This window comes from Leucoraja erinacea, chromosome 10 (assembly GCF_028641065.1).
Source record: "Leucoraja erinacea ecotype New England chromosome 10, Leri_hhj_1, whole genome shotgun sequence".
NCBI lineage: Eukaryota > Metazoa > Chordata > Chondrichthyes > Rajiformes > Rajidae > Leucoraja > Leucoraja erinaceus.
Window position 1 is genome coordinate 5984339 of NC_073386.1, and position 16654 is coordinate 6000992.

The following is a 16654-nucleotide window of genomic DNA, read 5'->3' on the forward strand; positions in this document are numbered from 1 at the left end:
CAACCCCTTAAGAATTTTGTACGTTTCTATAAGATCGCCCCTCATTCTCCTAAACGCTAGCGAGTACAAGCCGTATGTCAAGTTGTTACTTGTTGGCGGAGCACCAAGGCAAATTCCTTGTATGTGAATACTTGGCCAATAAACTTACTCACGATAGTGCTAGTGTGCAGGGCCGAAGGGCCTCTTTCCACGCTGTACCTCGAATGTCTAACTTGAAAGGCAGGGAAGCAGTGGAAAGACTGCAGGCGGAACGAAGGAACTGCAAGCGTTTTGACAGGAATATTTCTTCCAATGGATAGGTCAGAGTAGAGATCAGGGAAATGGAAACAATGTGGTCCTAACGAGGGGTTTGAAAGCTGAAATAGACGGAGCAGCGAGGCGAGGGGACCTCCGTGATTTACGCACACATTCCTGGAACAGTCTGTCTGGAAATTAACATCCAAGATTTCTACTTTTAAAGATGACGAACGAACAAGAAATTGTTAACGACCTGGCGGCAATGGAACAGCGTGTGATTAGTGGCCGTAATAATGATTGAATTTCCTATTAGGCTTGTAGAGAGCGAGAGAGAGAGAGAGAGAGAGACAGAGAGTCACTGCCCAAGTAGGGCAAACTTCAAAGCGCCGGAGAGTAAATCAGTCACTGTAAACTGAGCGAGCTGTTAATCAGTAAATCCACAGAGAGAAAAAAAAGGGGGTGGGTGTGTCCGCAGAAGTGTGAGTCAAGAGTGAAGTGAGTTTATTGTCATGTGTCCCAGATAGGACAATTAAATTCTTGCTTGCTGCAGCACAACAGAACATAGTAAGCATAAATACAGAACAGTTCAATGTGTCTATATAGCATAGACCATATATATATACACACACACACACACACACACACATAAATAAACAGATAAAGTGCAATAGGCTGTTATAGTTCAGAGTTTGTTTGATGCCGAGTTTAATAGCCTGATGGCTGTGGGGAAGAAGCTGTTCCTGAACATGGATGTACCAGATTTCAGGCTCCTGTACCTTCTACCTTCTACCTGTCACATCGGATGGAAGCTGCATACCAAATCTTGTTGCACATATGTGCAATGACAATAAAATATATTATTATTATTATTATTATTATTATTATTGATGGCAGCGGAGAGATGAGTGCGTGGCCAGGATGGTGTGGGTCCTTGAAGATGCTGGCAGACTTTTTTTAAGCCTTTTTGATCCAACACTATACCCGGTGCACACTCGTAAAAAGGCAGCGTGCATGATTGAGTGGAGCAAATAATGTGAGGCAAGGTGCAAGATTAGGCTAATAGGAACACAGAAGGAGCAACACAGCATTTTATAAAAATAAACCAGGAGAATAAAACACAAAGGTACACAAAATTGCTGGAGAAACTCAGCGGGTGCAGCAGCATCTATGGAGCGAAGGAAATAGGCGACGTTTCGGCCCGAAACGTCGCCTATTTCCTTTGCTCCATAGATGCTGCTGCACCCGCTGAGTTTCTCCAGCAATTTTGTGTACCTTCGATTTTCCAGCATCTGCAGTTCCTTCTTGAACAGAATAAAACACAATGTGGAATTCATGGCCACAGAAGTCTGCAGAGGCCTAGTCAGTGGGAAAACATGGTGAGACAATAGACAATAGACAATAGGTGCAGGAGTAGGCCATTCGGCCCTTCGAGCCTCCACCGCCATTCAATGTGATCATAGCTGATCATCCCCAATCAGTACCCCGTTCCTGCCTTCTCCCCATATCCCCTGACTCCGCTATGTTTAAGAGCCTTATCTAGCTCTCTCTTGAAAGCATCCAGAGAACCAGCCTCCGCCGCCCTCTGAGGCAGAGAATTCCACAGTCTCACCACTCTCTGCGAGGTGACGTTTCGCGTCGAGACCCTTCTTCAGACTCAAAGAGATGACCAAAGAAGTGTCTCGACCCAAAACGCCATCTATATATAGATGCAATATGACTGCTTTGCTCGTATATTTCATACTTTCGTTGGCAAATAGAAAGTATGTTACAGTTTTTCATTCCTCAGACTTTACGTTATTCCATTAATCATGTATCTATACACTGTGGATGGCTCGATTGTAGTCACGTGTGGTCTTTCCGCTGACTGGTTAGCAGAGAACAAAAGCTTTTCACTGTACCTCGGTACACGTGACGACAAACTAAACTCAAACTTAAACCTGTCTTACTAGATTTTAGAACCTGTAGCTGCACAATCCAAAGTCCCCCTGTTCATCCACACCACTCGATGCCCTGTGCATTTCTTTGACATGTTGAACCTTGGTGGTGAATCTGCACAATTCATTGCCACTAAAGGCTGTGGAGGCCAAGTCAATGGATATTTTTAAGGCAGAGATGGATAGCTTCTTGATTGGTACGGGTGCCAGGGATTATGGGGAGAAGGCAGGACAAAGGGGTCAGGAGGGAGAGATAGATCAGCCGTGATTGAATGACGGGGTAGATGTGATGGGCCAAATGGCTTAATTCTTCTCCCTGTAAGACTTCACACTGTTCTGGATGAATTTCCAGTATCTATTTTGCTAGCCAACTGACCAGACCATCTATATCCTCCTGTAGAATAAACTTTGCCTCGTTACTGTCATCAATATAGACAATTATACATCATCCCGCACACTTAGAGTCATACAACGTAGCAACACGCCCTTCAGCCCAACTTGCCCATACTGGCCAATACTGTCCCAGCTATAATAGTCCTACCTGCCCACATTTGGCCCATATTCTTCTAAACCTGTCCTATCCATGTACCTGTCTAACTGATTCTTAAACATTTGGATAGTCCCAGCCTTGACTACCTCCTCTGGCAGTTTGTTCCATACACCCACCACCCTTTGTGTGGAAAAGTTAACCCCTCAGATTCCTAACAAATCTTTTCCCCTTCACCTTAAACCTCTGTCCTCTCATCCTCGATTCACCTACTCTGGGCAATAGACTCTGTGCATGATTTTGTACACCTCTATAAGATCACCCCTCATCCTCCTGCGCTCCAAGGAGTAGGGTCTCAGCCTGCTCAATTTCTCCCCATAGCTCAGATGCTCGAGTCCTGGCAAAATTCTCGAAAGAATCTTCTCTGCACCCTTTCCAGCTTGACAACAACATGGTGCCCAGACTGAACACTTCTTGTAACATCCTCTGCTTTTAAGTATAGTAGGCCCTCCTCGGTCATGACTGACCATGGGTGATGCATCCTAGTTTGCAGGTGATGTGTGGTCGGATGCAAGCCTGGGCGATGTCATGTGGAGGACAGGCTGTTGCCCATGCAGCACGTTCCCCCCTCTCCACGTCGCTGATCGATCCAAGGGAACAGCAGGGCCGTTACAGTTTGGCACCAGCGCCATCGCAGGAGCTGTCAGAGCGAGGTCGTAGACAACGACGAACTGCCTTAGGGGCTCCGACTCCAGATTTTCTTGAGGTTTACTCCTGGTGCCTTTTCCATGACTGGATATAGAAACATAGAAAACAGGTGCAGGAGTAGGCCATTCGGCCCTTCGAGCCTGCACCGCCATTCAATATAATCATGGCTGATCATCCAACTCAGTATCCCGTACCTGCCTTCTCTCCATACCCCCAGATCCCTTGAGCCACAAGGGCCACATCTAACTCCCTCTTAAATCCAGCCAATGAACTGGCCTCAACTTCCTTCTGTGGCAGAGAGTTCCACAGATTCACCACTCTCTGTGTAAAAAATGATTTTCTCATCTCGGTCCTAAAAGACTTCCCTCTTATCCTTAAACTGTGACCCCTTGTTCTGGACTTCCCCAACATCGGGAATAATCCTCCTGCATCTAGCCTGTCCAACCCCTTAAGAATTTTGTAAGTTTCTATAAGATCCCCCCTCAATCTTCTAAATATGGCCACAAGGCAGTGGTGGTTTTAAATCAGAGTTTTCCCTCTCCTAGAAGGACTGCTTTCCCAGGCTGACGAGCCCCATCTGCCCGAGACTCGTTGGGACGGGAGCGTCCACCTTCCCGTGCAGGTCTATAGCACCTGCCCACTCCACAATAAGTAGAGAATTATTATCATATACACAAAGATTAAAGGGTTGGTGCTCGAAGCCCTGTGGAACTCCACTGGTTACAGCCTGCCAGTCACGAAAACACCCGTCACATGTTAGTCAAAGCTGGGTATTTCTGCACAAAATCTTACTAATTAACAACCACAGCTTAACATGATTTCTTCTGACACACCCACACTGGTAATTATTGCTTTAAGGCCTTTTCCTAATGAAATTAATGCATTGATTGCCCTAACAAATTAGTATAACTCGAACATAATGCCCTGCATCTGTGACCTTGCAGAGAGAGGTTCCCAAAATATCCCTGGAATTAAATGTCGAGAGCATTAAATAGAGGTTGTATTCACCAGAGTGCTGTGTGCATCTAACCACAAAGAATATTCTTCTTCAGAATGCGAATATCTGATGGTCTATATAAGTGAATCCTTCAATAATAAAGCCTAGGTCTTGTGAACTAATGATACTATTTGGTTGCAAGCGCTTTGTTCGATATCTATCTGTGTTAACAATTAATGTAACTAATATTATGGAAATTGATTTTATGGGAATAAAGAACTTTGCCCTTTTAGTTAATTACACGGCATGCATGTGGTTTTGGTGTTATGGTCGGGGATGGGATTAGAATCTAGTTTGAATAGCAAAGGATAGAAGTGGAAACTCAGAAATTAGAGTCTGTGCCATGATTGATGTGGTATGTTTAGTTTCAAGAAGCAGCATCGAAACAAGCCCTTCAGCCCACCAAAGATAGACACCAAAGGGTGGAGTAAAGGGCCTGTCCCACTTGGGCAACATTTGCGCGACATCATTTATGCGTCACAATGCACGTGATGCGTGCATGGTGCGCGGTGACGTAGCCAGTGACGCGCGGTCGCGTGCGTTGCCCCAGGATTTTGGGATGTACAAAATCTTTACGAGCCATCTGCGTGGCGCTCAAATGACGCCCAGGTAGGCCACGCCCTTAACTCAGTGGGTCAGAGAGCATCTCTGGAGAAAAGGAATAGGTGACGTTTCAGGGCGAACCCACTATGTCCACCTGACAATCGATATTTCTATATTGCCCCATTTTCTCATCCACTTATTATACATGAAGAAGGGTTTCTTCATGTATAATATGAAGCCCTGAAAAAACGATGATGAAAGCCCTGAAGAATAGTTTCGGCCCGAAACGTTGCCTATTTCCTTTGCTCCATAGATGCTGCTGCACCCGCTGAGTTTCTCCAGCATTTTTGTGTACCTTCGATTTTCCAGCATCTGCAGTTCCTTCTTAAACACTTATTATACATTATGGGCAATTTTACATGCGCCAATTAACCTTCAAACCCGCAAGTAGGAGGAAACCCATGCGGTCACAGTGAGAACGTACACACTCCACACAGACAGCACCCGAGGTCAGGATCGAACCCGGGTCTCTGGCGATGTGAGGCAGCAAATCTACCAGCTGCACCACTGTATGTACTCAAATAACTATTTTCACAGTATTCACAAGGTCCTTTAATACTTTTTGTTTCATCTGAACTTCCACACTAAGTTGATTTATACAACAATGATTTCACACTCCTGGTCTTTCAAGAACAAACAGATCAAAATAATAATTTGTGCATTTCTGCCTTTCTGGCAAGCATGATATCATTTAGACTTTTAGGCTTTAGAGATACAATGTGGATAAAGCCCTTTGGGCAAGCAAAACAGGCAAGTGATAGGTGGATGGTACACAAAAAAGCTGGAGAAACTCAGCGGGTGCAGCAGCATCCATGGAGCGAAAGAGATAGGCAACGTTTCGGGCCGAAACCCTTCTTCAGACTGCTCGGGGGTGGGGGGAGGCGGGGAGAAGAAAAGAAAAAGGAGGAGGAGGAGCCCGAGGGCTGAGCTAGGAAGGGGAGGAGACAGCAAGGGTTAACAGAACTGTCAGAATTCAATGTTCATGCCCCCAGGATGCAGACTCCCCAAGCGGAATATGAGGTGCTGTTTCTCCAATTTCCGGCGTTGCTCACTCTGGCCGTGGAGGAGGCCCAGGACAGAGAGGTCGGATACGGAATGGGAGGGGGAGTTGAAGTGCTGAGCCACCGGGAGGCCAGGTTGGTTAGTGCGGACCGAGCGGAGGTGTTCGGCGAAACGATCGCCAAGCCTCCGCTTGGTCTCACCGGTGTAGACCAGCGGACATCTAGAGCAGCGGATGCAATAGATGAGGTTGGAGGAGGTGCAGGTGGATACAGGTGAAGGGGGGAGCATGTGATAGAGACATAGAAACATAGTAAGTAGGTGCAGGAGTAGGCCATTCGGCCCTTCGAGCCAGCACCGCCATTCAATATGTTCATGACTGATCATCCAGAATCAGTACCCTGTTCCTGTTTTTCCCCATATCCCTTGATTCCATTAGCCCCAAGAGCTAAATCTAACTCTCTCTTGAAAACATGCAGTGAATTGGCGTCCACTGCCTTCTGTGGCAGAGAATTCCACAGACTCACAACTCTCTGGGTGAAAAGGTTTTTCCTCATCTCAGTCCTAAATGGCCTACTCCCTTATTCTTAAACAGTGACCCCCTGGTTCTGGACTCCCCCAACACCGGAAACATTTTTCCTGCATCAAGCCTGTCCAATCCCTTAAGAATTTTACATGTTACTATAAGATACCCTCCGATCCCTTCTAAATTCTAGTGAATATAAGCCCAGTCGATCCATTTTTTCATCATATGTGTTACCTGGCAGATGACCTCAAGGACCTCAAGCACTAGATTGAAGGCATGATCGACTACCCTTGAACAGCTGAAGATCTTCCCCAGCAGTATATATCCAGGTGTGGACTCCAATATATCGGCAGGACCAAGCACAGGCTCGGTGATCGTTTTGTTGAGCATCTCCGTTTAGTCCGCTTCAACCTACATGATCTCCCGGTTGCTAAACACTTTAGCTTCAACTACCCCTCCCATTCCCACACTGACTGTTTTGTCCTGGACCTCCTCCATTGACTGAGGCCCAGCGCAAATTGGAGGAACATCACCTTATATTTCACTCTGGCATCTAACAACCCAGCGGTATGAATATTGACCTCAAGTAACCCTTACTTAGCCTCTCTCCCCCATCCTGGTTCTCCGACCAGTCCGACTGTCCTCCTGATTAAATTTTATCTTTGTGTGCTTCATTGTCACCTTCCCCTAGCTATCAAAGATCTTTAGTTTTAATTAAGTTTAGAAATACAATGTGGAAAAATGCCCTTCGGCCCACCGAGTCTGCGCCAACCAGCAATCCCCGCGCACTAACACTATCCAACAAATACCAAGGACAATTTACAATTTTACAAAGCTATTTAACCTACAAACCTGTACGTTTTTGGAGTGTGGGAGAAAACCAAAGATCTCTTAGAAAACTCATGTGGTCACGGGTAGAAACATAGAAACATAGAAAATAGGTGCAGGAGTAGGCTATTCGGCCCTTCGAGCCTGCACTGCCATTCAATATGATCATGGCTGATCATCCAACTCAGTATCCTGTACCTGCCTTCTCTCCATACCCCCTGATCCCTTTTGCCACAAGGGCCACATCTAACTTCCTCTTAAATATAGCCAATGAACTGGCCTCAACTACATTCTGTGGCAGAGAATTCCAGAGATTCACCACTCTCTGTGTGAATTTATTTTTTTCTCATCTCGGTCCTAAAAGACTTCCCCCTTATCCTTAAGCTGTGACCCCTTGTTCTGGACTTCCCCAACATCGGGAACAATCTTCTTGCATCTAGCCTGTCCAACCCCTTAGGAATTTTGTAAGTTTCTATAAGATCCCCCCTCAATCTTCTAAATTCTAGCGAGTAGAACGTACAAACTCCGTATAGACAGCGCCCGGAATCGGGGTCTCTGGCGCTGTAAGCTCTGTAAGGTAGCAACTCCACTGCTGCGCCACCGTTCCGCCCAAATCTATTCTATATTTTCCTTGAACTTTGTCCCCTTTGATATCTCGTTTTCACACCTTCCCCTTCCATATCTCTGCGTCTCCCCCTCCCATGATCATATTGAATGGCGGTGCAGGCTCGAAGGGCCGAATGGCCTACTCCTGCACCTCTCTTCTTCAGTCCGCAGAAGGGTATCGACCCGAAACGTCACCCATTCCTTCCATCCAGAGATGCTACCTGTCACGCTGAGTTACGCCAGCATTTTGCACCTATCCCCATTTACAAAAGTCATTCTCACTGCCTGAACTTTTCGGTTATTGCCTTTTCCCAACAACAAGTTAAAAAACAAGCATTTGATTCTGGAGAACAATCTGTGTTGGGGAGAGTTCAACTAAAAAGCTAAGTGAAATGTCTAAAGCTTATTGCAAATTGCATTTTCACAGGTCTCACGTCGTCTCAGAACATCAGGCACTTATTTTTACAAGGTGTTGGTGTTTGTTTTCCAATAATGCGTCTCTTGGGAAGGAAAGTGATAAAGAATCTCACAGCATTTCTGCTCGCCTCGATTAGACTATTATACGCAGCATTCGTTACACCACAGTTACAGAGTCTTGCGGGAATAAGATGCCAGATTCCCAAAGTGGCGAGGCCAGGCACATACACTCACAAAAGTGGACAAACCGTTTTACACTCTGTCATCAAATGACTGTATTTAAGAAGAAATACATTTAGTTTAGTTTGGAGATTTAGCGCGGAAACAGGCCCTTCGGCCCAACGGGTCCATGCTGACCAGCGATCCCCACACATTAACACTAACTTTACACACACCAGGAACAATTTTTTTACCAAGCCAATTCACCTACACACCCGCACACCTTTGGAGCGTGGGAGGAAACCGGAGATCCCGGAGAACATACAAGCTCCGTACAGGGTGGAACGCCGGGTATTTGGCGCTGTAAGCCACAGTGCCACCATATATCGCATTTGAGATATTTGTCAACTCTCATCTTAGCCAAGCTAGGCCCCAAATGCCCCCAACCCGTGATGTGAAAATGGTGCCCGCCAGCTTCAACAGACAATAGACAATAGGTGCAGGAGTAGGCCATTCGGCCCTTCAAGCCAGCGCCGCCATTCAATGTGATCATGGCTGATCATCCCCAATCAGTACCCCGTTCCTGACTTCTCCCCATATCCCCTGACTCCGCTAATTTTAAGAGCCCTATCTAGCTCTCTCTTGAAAGTATCTAGAGAACCGGCCTCCACCGCCCTCTGAGGCAGAGAATTCCACAGACTCACAACTCTCTGTGAGAAAAAGTGTTTCCTCGTCTCCTTCCTATTAAATCTTTCCCTTGTCATCTTAAATCCATGTTCACTGGCTCTTGATTCCCCCACTCCGGGGAAAAGACTGTGCATTCACATTTATCCCCCTCATGTTTATATACACCTCGGGAAAATCATCTCTCGGCCTAGGGCTGTACGGTGGCGTAGCGGTAGAGTTGCTGCCTCACAGCGCCAGAGACCCAGGTTCGATCCTGACTACAGGTGCTTGTCTATATGGAGTTTACACATTCTCCCCGTGACCTGCGTGGGTTTTCTCCAGGATCTCCAGGTTCCTCCCACAACTCAAAGATGTACAGGTTCGTAGTTTAATCGGCTTGGTATAATTATAGATTGCCCTTAGTGTGTGTAGGATAGTGTTAGTGTGTGGGGATCGTAGGTGCCATCGAATCGGTGGACCGAAGTTTCTGTTTCCATGCTGTACCTCTGCATCTCTAACCTAAGCTAAAAGCCTCCTGCAGAGTGTCATAGTGACAGAGTCATAGATAAACAGGCCCTTCGGCCCAACTTGCCCATACTGGCCAACATGTCCCAGCTACACTCGTTCCCACCTGCCCGCATTTGGTCCATATCCATCCAAACCTGCCCTATCCATGTATCTGTCTAACTGTTGGGGCAAGAGACTCTGTACATCAACCCGGTCTATTCCTCTCATGATTTTATATACAGTGCAGTGCAAGGAATAAAAGGATATGGAGGTATTCAACAGTCCAAACCAACGAGGGAGAAGAATTGTTGAACATTTTCGGTTGAGATAGACAATAGACAATAGATGCAGGAATAGGCCATTCAGCCCTTCAAGCCAGCACCGCCATTCAATGTGATCATGGCTGATCATCCACAATCAGTACCCCCCCCCCGTTCCTGCCTTCTCCCCATATCCCCTGACTCCGCTACCTTTAAGAGCCCTATCTAGCTCTCTCTTGAAAATATCCAGAGAACCGGCCTCCACCGCCCTCTGAGGCAGAGAATTCCACAGACTCACAACGCTCTGTGTGAAAAAGTGTTTCCTCATCTCTGTTGTAAATGGCTTACCCCTTATTCTTAAACTGCAGCCCCTGGTTCTGGACTCCCCCAACATTGGGAACATGTTTCCTGCCTTAATCTGTCTTTTTGCTCCAAATTCAAGCAACAGCAGTCTCTTACTTTTCTGCTTAAAATATGTGCTGATTTGTATCCTCCAGGTGTTAAAAATTATGCCCAACAAATGATGATCCTATTTTCCTGCCCATCTGGTAATTCCAATTTTATTTTCCTTATCCCCTCGGAAAAAAAAAAATCTATCAAGGAGAGATTTAATCTCCAGTCCTTCTTTTCAATGCTATTGTATATTGTTGTTTGCTTGTTATTCATGTTCTGTGCATGCATTGGAATGAAAACCATTAACACTGAACCTTATTCATCAACCAGAGAGAACATTGGATTCCTTTTTTAGGATATATTTCATGAATTCATGTTCAGAGCAGAGTACTTGATGAAGATGGAGATAATGGATACACCAGTTGTCATCTTTCCAAACTGTCATGGATTATACACAGTGTGTAGGAAGGAACTGCGGATGCTGGTTTACACAGCAAATAGGGTCTCGACCCGAAACGTCGCCCATTCCTTCCCTCCAGAGATGCTGCCTGTCCGCCTGAGTTACTGCAACAATTTGTATCTATCTTCGGTTCATAACTTGATAAGTTCATACGTTCAGTAAATAAGCTCATAAATTGATAGGAGAAGAATTAGGCCATTCGGCCCATCAAGTTTATTCTGCTATTCAATCGTGGCTGATCTATCTTTCCCTCTCAACCCCATTCTCCTGCCTTCTCCCCATAACCCCTGACACCTGTACTAACCAAGAATCTGCCTTAAAACATCCACTGCCATATTCCACACATTCACCGCCCTCTGGCTAAAGAATTGGAGTGTCCATTTTGAGAGATTCCACTTTGTGTTGGAAGATGGTAGATTAAAGTGTGTCTGAAGAAGGGTCCCGAACCAAAACGTCACCCATTATTTTTCTCCAGTGATGCTGCCTGACCCGCTGTCTATCTTAGGTTAAAGTGAGCTATTTAAGGTTTACCTTTCTTTAAGTCCACTGGACTCATTTTGTTCCGTGGGCATTAAGCAGGCAGTTGTGGCATTGAGTGGTGTGGTATGTAACTCATAAAATATATAGAGGGATAGACACAAAATGCCAGAGTAACTCAGCGGGACACGCAGCATCTCAGGAGAGAAGAAATGGGTGATGTGTCGGGTCAGACTGTGTCTGAAGAAGGGATTCGGCCCAAAATGTCACCAATTCCTTTGTTTCAATTGAAGTTTAGTTTAGAGATTCAGCACGGAAAATGGCCCTTCGGCCCACCAAATCTGCGCCAACCAGCGATTCCCGCACATTGACACTTCCCTACACACACTAGGAACAATGCATATCTCTTCCAAGCCAATTGACCTACAGACCTGTACGTCTTTGGAGTGTGGGAGGAAACCGAAGATCTCGGCGAAATCCCACGCAGAGAGAATGTACAAACTCCGCACAAACAGCAGCCGTAGTCAGGATTGAAACACGGGTCTCTGGCGCTGTAAGGCAGCAACTCTACCGCTGCGCCACCGTGCCACCCCACGGTTGTGTCAATCGTCAGTGTTCCTTCGTACACAAGCATAAGAGGGGAACATAGCACTTCCTGCAGCATTACCACTGACAAAGACACTAATCAAACACAGAGAAATGCAAGTTCAATAAGGTGAATATGTGTAGAACACCGTGTCAATAGACCGGCACAAGATAAAAACCAACAATCAGAAGTGATTTTATTAAATAAAATGAATAGTGATCGATTGAACAGAACTGGAAGATGAAAGGAAATGACAATAAATGGAGTCCACATTACTGGCAATGGAGCCTGCCAGCAAATCCTTAAAATAGCCTGCATCGGGTGAAACCAAGCTGGATAAAAACACATCCAATCACTTCTATAACCAAATAGTCGATTGGAAATAACCTTGAACGTTAGATGTTAATACTATCATTATTAATATTTTATTAATTTTCATATAGCTAGTGTATTTACATAAAGATAGTGCTTCAGTATAACAATTAAGTCAACTTAATGAATAATATAACATTCTGATATGCATAGATCAATGTTAAAACCTTTCTGTATCTTCCCTGTAAGCCGATTTGAGAGTAGCAGGTTAAACTGTGCGGAGTATTTGTCAATTTACAAGCTCGAGCCCGCTTTCCCCAAAATCAGTGCTGCAGAAAGTACTGTAAGTGCAATTAAAATATCAACATTATATTGAATTAAATTTTAGAGACATAGAAACATAGAAAATAGGTGCAGGAGTAGGCCATACGGCCCTTCGAGCCTGCACCGCCATTCACTATGATCATGGCTGATCATCCAACTCAGTATCCTGTACCTGCCTTCTCTCCATACACCCTGATCCCTTTAGTTACAAGGGCCACATCTAACTTCCTCTTAAATATAGCCAATGAACTGGCCTCAACTACCTTCTGTGGCAGATTCACCACTCTCTGTGTAAAAAATGATTTTCTCATCTCGGTCCTAAAAGATTTCCCTCTGATTCTTAAACTGTGACCCCTTGTCCTGGACTTCCCCAACATCGGGAACAATCTTCCTGCATCTGGCCTGTCCAACCCCCTAAGAATATTATAAGTAATGTCGAGCCAGCACCGCCATTCAACAAGAATTCAAAGACTGATCATCCACAATCAGTGCCCCGTGCCTGCCTTCTCCCCAATGTCCCTTGTTTCCGTTAGCCCTCAGAGCTGTATATCTAACTCTCTCTTGAGTACATCCAGTGAATTGGCCTCCACTGCCTTGTGTGGCAGAGAATTCCACAGATTCACAACACTCCGAGTGAGACCCTGATACAGGCTGCGGATAATGAGGAATATTGATGTTTTTCCCCACACCCCACCACACACAGCGGAATATTACATATCTGAGATTGTCGGTAAGGAACCACTCCAGCACTTAGATGCATTCATATGTAGATATGGCACAGTAAAACTCACACTGAAGTGCACATTATTTAAATGTTAGACACAATGTCAATTTTAATGCAATGTCAGACAGCACTCACATCTCGCAAATGCTGATGTGACTCAAAAGCCCATTACATCACTTTAATTGCAAATGGTCCCATAGGAAGATGAGATTTAGACACTTTTTAGCACTGGCTCTCAAGTATCATTGGCAATATTTATTTCAGCTTTTAATGCAATTATTTGTTTTCAACCATAAAAATGGGTTCTATTGTGAAAATAAATACCGGGATGTTGCCAGGACTAGAAGGTCTGAGCTATAGGAAGAAGTTTGAGTCGGCTGGGACTCTATTCCTTGGAGCGCAGGAAGAAGAGGTGTATAAAATCATGAGAGGAATAGATCGTGTAGATGCACAGAGTCTCTTGCCCAGAGTAGGGGAATCGAGGACCAGAGGACATAGGGTCAAGGTGAAGGGGAAAAGATTTAATAGGAATTTGAGGGGTTACTTTGTCACACTAAGGGCGGTGGGTGTATGGAACAAGCTGCCAGAGGAGGTAGTTGAGGCTGGCACTATTGAAAAGCTGGTAGACAGGTACATGGATAGGACAGGTTTGGAGGTGTATGGGGCAAATGCTGTCAGGTAGGACTAGTGTAGCTGGGACATGGTTGGCCGGTGTGGGTGCGTTGGGCCAAAATGCTCGTTTCCACACTGTGTCACTCTCTGGCGCTAAGGCACGTATTTGCGTTTAACCTGATATCACACACGCTCGAGTCGTGCTTCCCGCTCCCACCGCCATTTTGTTTTAGCGTCCGCGTCCTTACCTCAACCATGCACACTCTACAGATGGGTTTGTCTTCTTTCCAATGGCCCTACAAAACAAAGGAACCGTCTGTTAGACCTGCACCTTGGGAGGTGAAGAAGGAAATCTATCCCATGGATGTCATACAGTGTGGAAACAGGCCCTTCGGCCCAACCTGCCCACACCAACCAACATGTCCCAGCTACACTAGTCCCACCTGCCTACCTGTGATGTTTCGGGCCGACACCCTTTGTCAGACTCCCTAACCAGTGTGAAGAAGGGCCTCGACCCGAAACGTCACCCATTCCTTCTCTCCAGAGGTGCTGCCTGTGACCTGCTGAGTTACTCCAGAGTTTTGTGTCTATCTTCGGGTTTAAACCAGCATCTGCAGTTATCTTCCTGCACATACGAATGCAAGACATGGATTCAAGAGTGAAGAGGGAGTCAAGAATATTTTATTGTCATATGTTCCAAAACAGAGCAATGAAATTCTTACAACAGATATGTAAACATAGAACTCAGTAAAACACATAGTAAACAAGACCAAAAAAAAGTTCAGTACATATTAATAAGACAGGCAAATAAATAAACAATGGCAGTGCAAATAAACAATAATAGTGCATTATTAATGTGTATGTGTGCGTGTGGGGGGGGGGGGGGGGGGGGGGGGGGGGGGGGGGGGAGGAGCCAGTGTAGGCTGTTAAACCTGCTCCAGTGGTAGGTATGATTAAGGAATAGGAAGGAACTGCAGATAGAAACATAGAAAATAGGTGCAGGAGTAGGCCATACAGCCCTTCGAGCCTGCACCGCCATTCAATATGATCATGGCTGATCATCCAACTCAGTATCCCGTACCTGCCTTCTCTCCATACTCCCTGATCCCTTTAGCCACAAGGGCCACATCTAACTCCCTCTTAAATATAGCCAATGAACTGGCCTCAACTACCCTCTGTGGCAGAGAGTTCCAGAGATTCACCACTCTCTGTGTAAAAAATGTTTTTTTTCATCTCGGTCCTAAAGGATTTCCCCTTGATCCTTAAACACATGACCCCCTTGTCCTGGACTTCCCCAACATCGAGAACAATCTTCCTGCATCTAGCCTGTCCAACCCCTTAAGAACAGCAGATGCTGGTTTAAACCAAAGATAGACACAAAAATACATGGATGAACAAAGGAGGAGGACTGACAAAGGTATTGCCCCTTTAAGTCAAATACCACTGTGCCTTAATTGGTGCATGTGGCAATAGACGCAAACTTGAACTTGAAAACGCTGGAGTAACTCAGCGGGACAGGCAGCCTCTTTGGAGAGAAGAGTTGGGCGACGTTTCGGGTCATGTGCATAGCCTCATTAATTGGAAACAACCTGGAAACTCGTTATATGCAACAGTAATTTGCATTTCCTCTTTTACAAATGCACCTCAAGCTATTAAAAAAAAAGGCACGGTGATCGCAGCAGTAGAGTTGCTGCCTTGAAGCGCCAGAGAACCAGGTTCGATCCTGGCCACGTGTGCTGGCCACACAGAATGGGCTGTCAGAGGAGGCGGTTGAGGCAGGTACCATCTCTCCACATCACCGTCTATATTTCTCATTTCCCTTAACCCTAACCAGTCTGAAGAAGGGTCTGGACCCGAAACGTCACCCATTCCTTCTCTCCAGAGATGCTGCCTGTCCCGCTGAGTTACTCTCTTGCCTGTTTCCCCCACCACCCCCTCAGTTCTGCTGCAGCCCAAAGGTCATTGCAGCCTTGAAAGTATCTACACATTCAGCTGCTCTTCTTGGGTATTTTCTAATGACTTGGGCACAAGGAACTGCAGATGCTGGTTTACAAAAAAAGATACAAAGTGTTGGAGTAACTCATCGGGTCAGGCAGCATCTCTGGACGACATCGATAGGTGAATTTTTTGGGCCAGGACCTTTCTCCAGACCTGAAACATCGCCTATCCATATCCTCCAGAGATGTTGCCTGACTGGTTGAGTTACTCCAGCACTTTGTGTCTTTTTTTTTGTAAACCAGCACCTGCAGTTCCTTGTGTCTAACCGACATACCAGCACGTCTTTGGGACGCCGGAGGAAACTGGAGTGCCTGGAGAAAACCTGCGTGGTCAAGGGGAGAACGTGCATACTCCACACAGGCAGCACCTGAGGTCAGGATCGAACCTGGGTCTCTGACGCTGCAAGGCAGCAGCTCTACCAGCTGTGTCACCAAGTTCATCTTTGGTATTCTCTAGCCAAGAGGACAATGATAATCAGTCACTGACATAGATGGAAAGATTTTGGAATATTTGGGGTGGCGCGGTGGCGCAGCAGTAGAGTTGCTGCCTTACAGCACCAGAGACCCGGGTTCGATCCTGACCACGGGCACTGTTTGTACAGGGTATACACGTTCTCCCCGTGACCTGCGTGGGCTTTCTCCGAGATCTTCGGTTTCCTCCCACGCTCCAAAGATGGACAGGAGTTGGAGGTTAATTGGCTTGGTGTAAATGTAAAATTGTCCCTAGTGTGTGCAGGGGAGTGTGTTAGTGTGCGGGGATCGCTGGGCGGATCGGACTCGGTGGGCATTAGGGCCTGTTTCCGCGCTGTATTTCTGAACTAAACAAAAAAAGATG

General features: G+C 45.9%; 1 protein-coding gene across 1 annotated transcript in view; it reads right to left on the reverse strand.

Annotated features, from left to right (window-relative positions):
- Positions 1 to 16654, reverse strand: part of LOC129700726 (uncharacterized) — a 227098-nt gene that overhangs the window by 175820 nt on the left and 34624 nt on the right. Inside the window, exon 3 of the mRNA XM_055641346.1 lies at positions 14071 to 14118. Within this exon, the coding sequence (XP_055497321.1) occupies positions 14071 to 14118 (48 nt within the window). The remainder of the gene's footprint in view (positions 1 to 14070; positions 14119 to 16654) is intronic.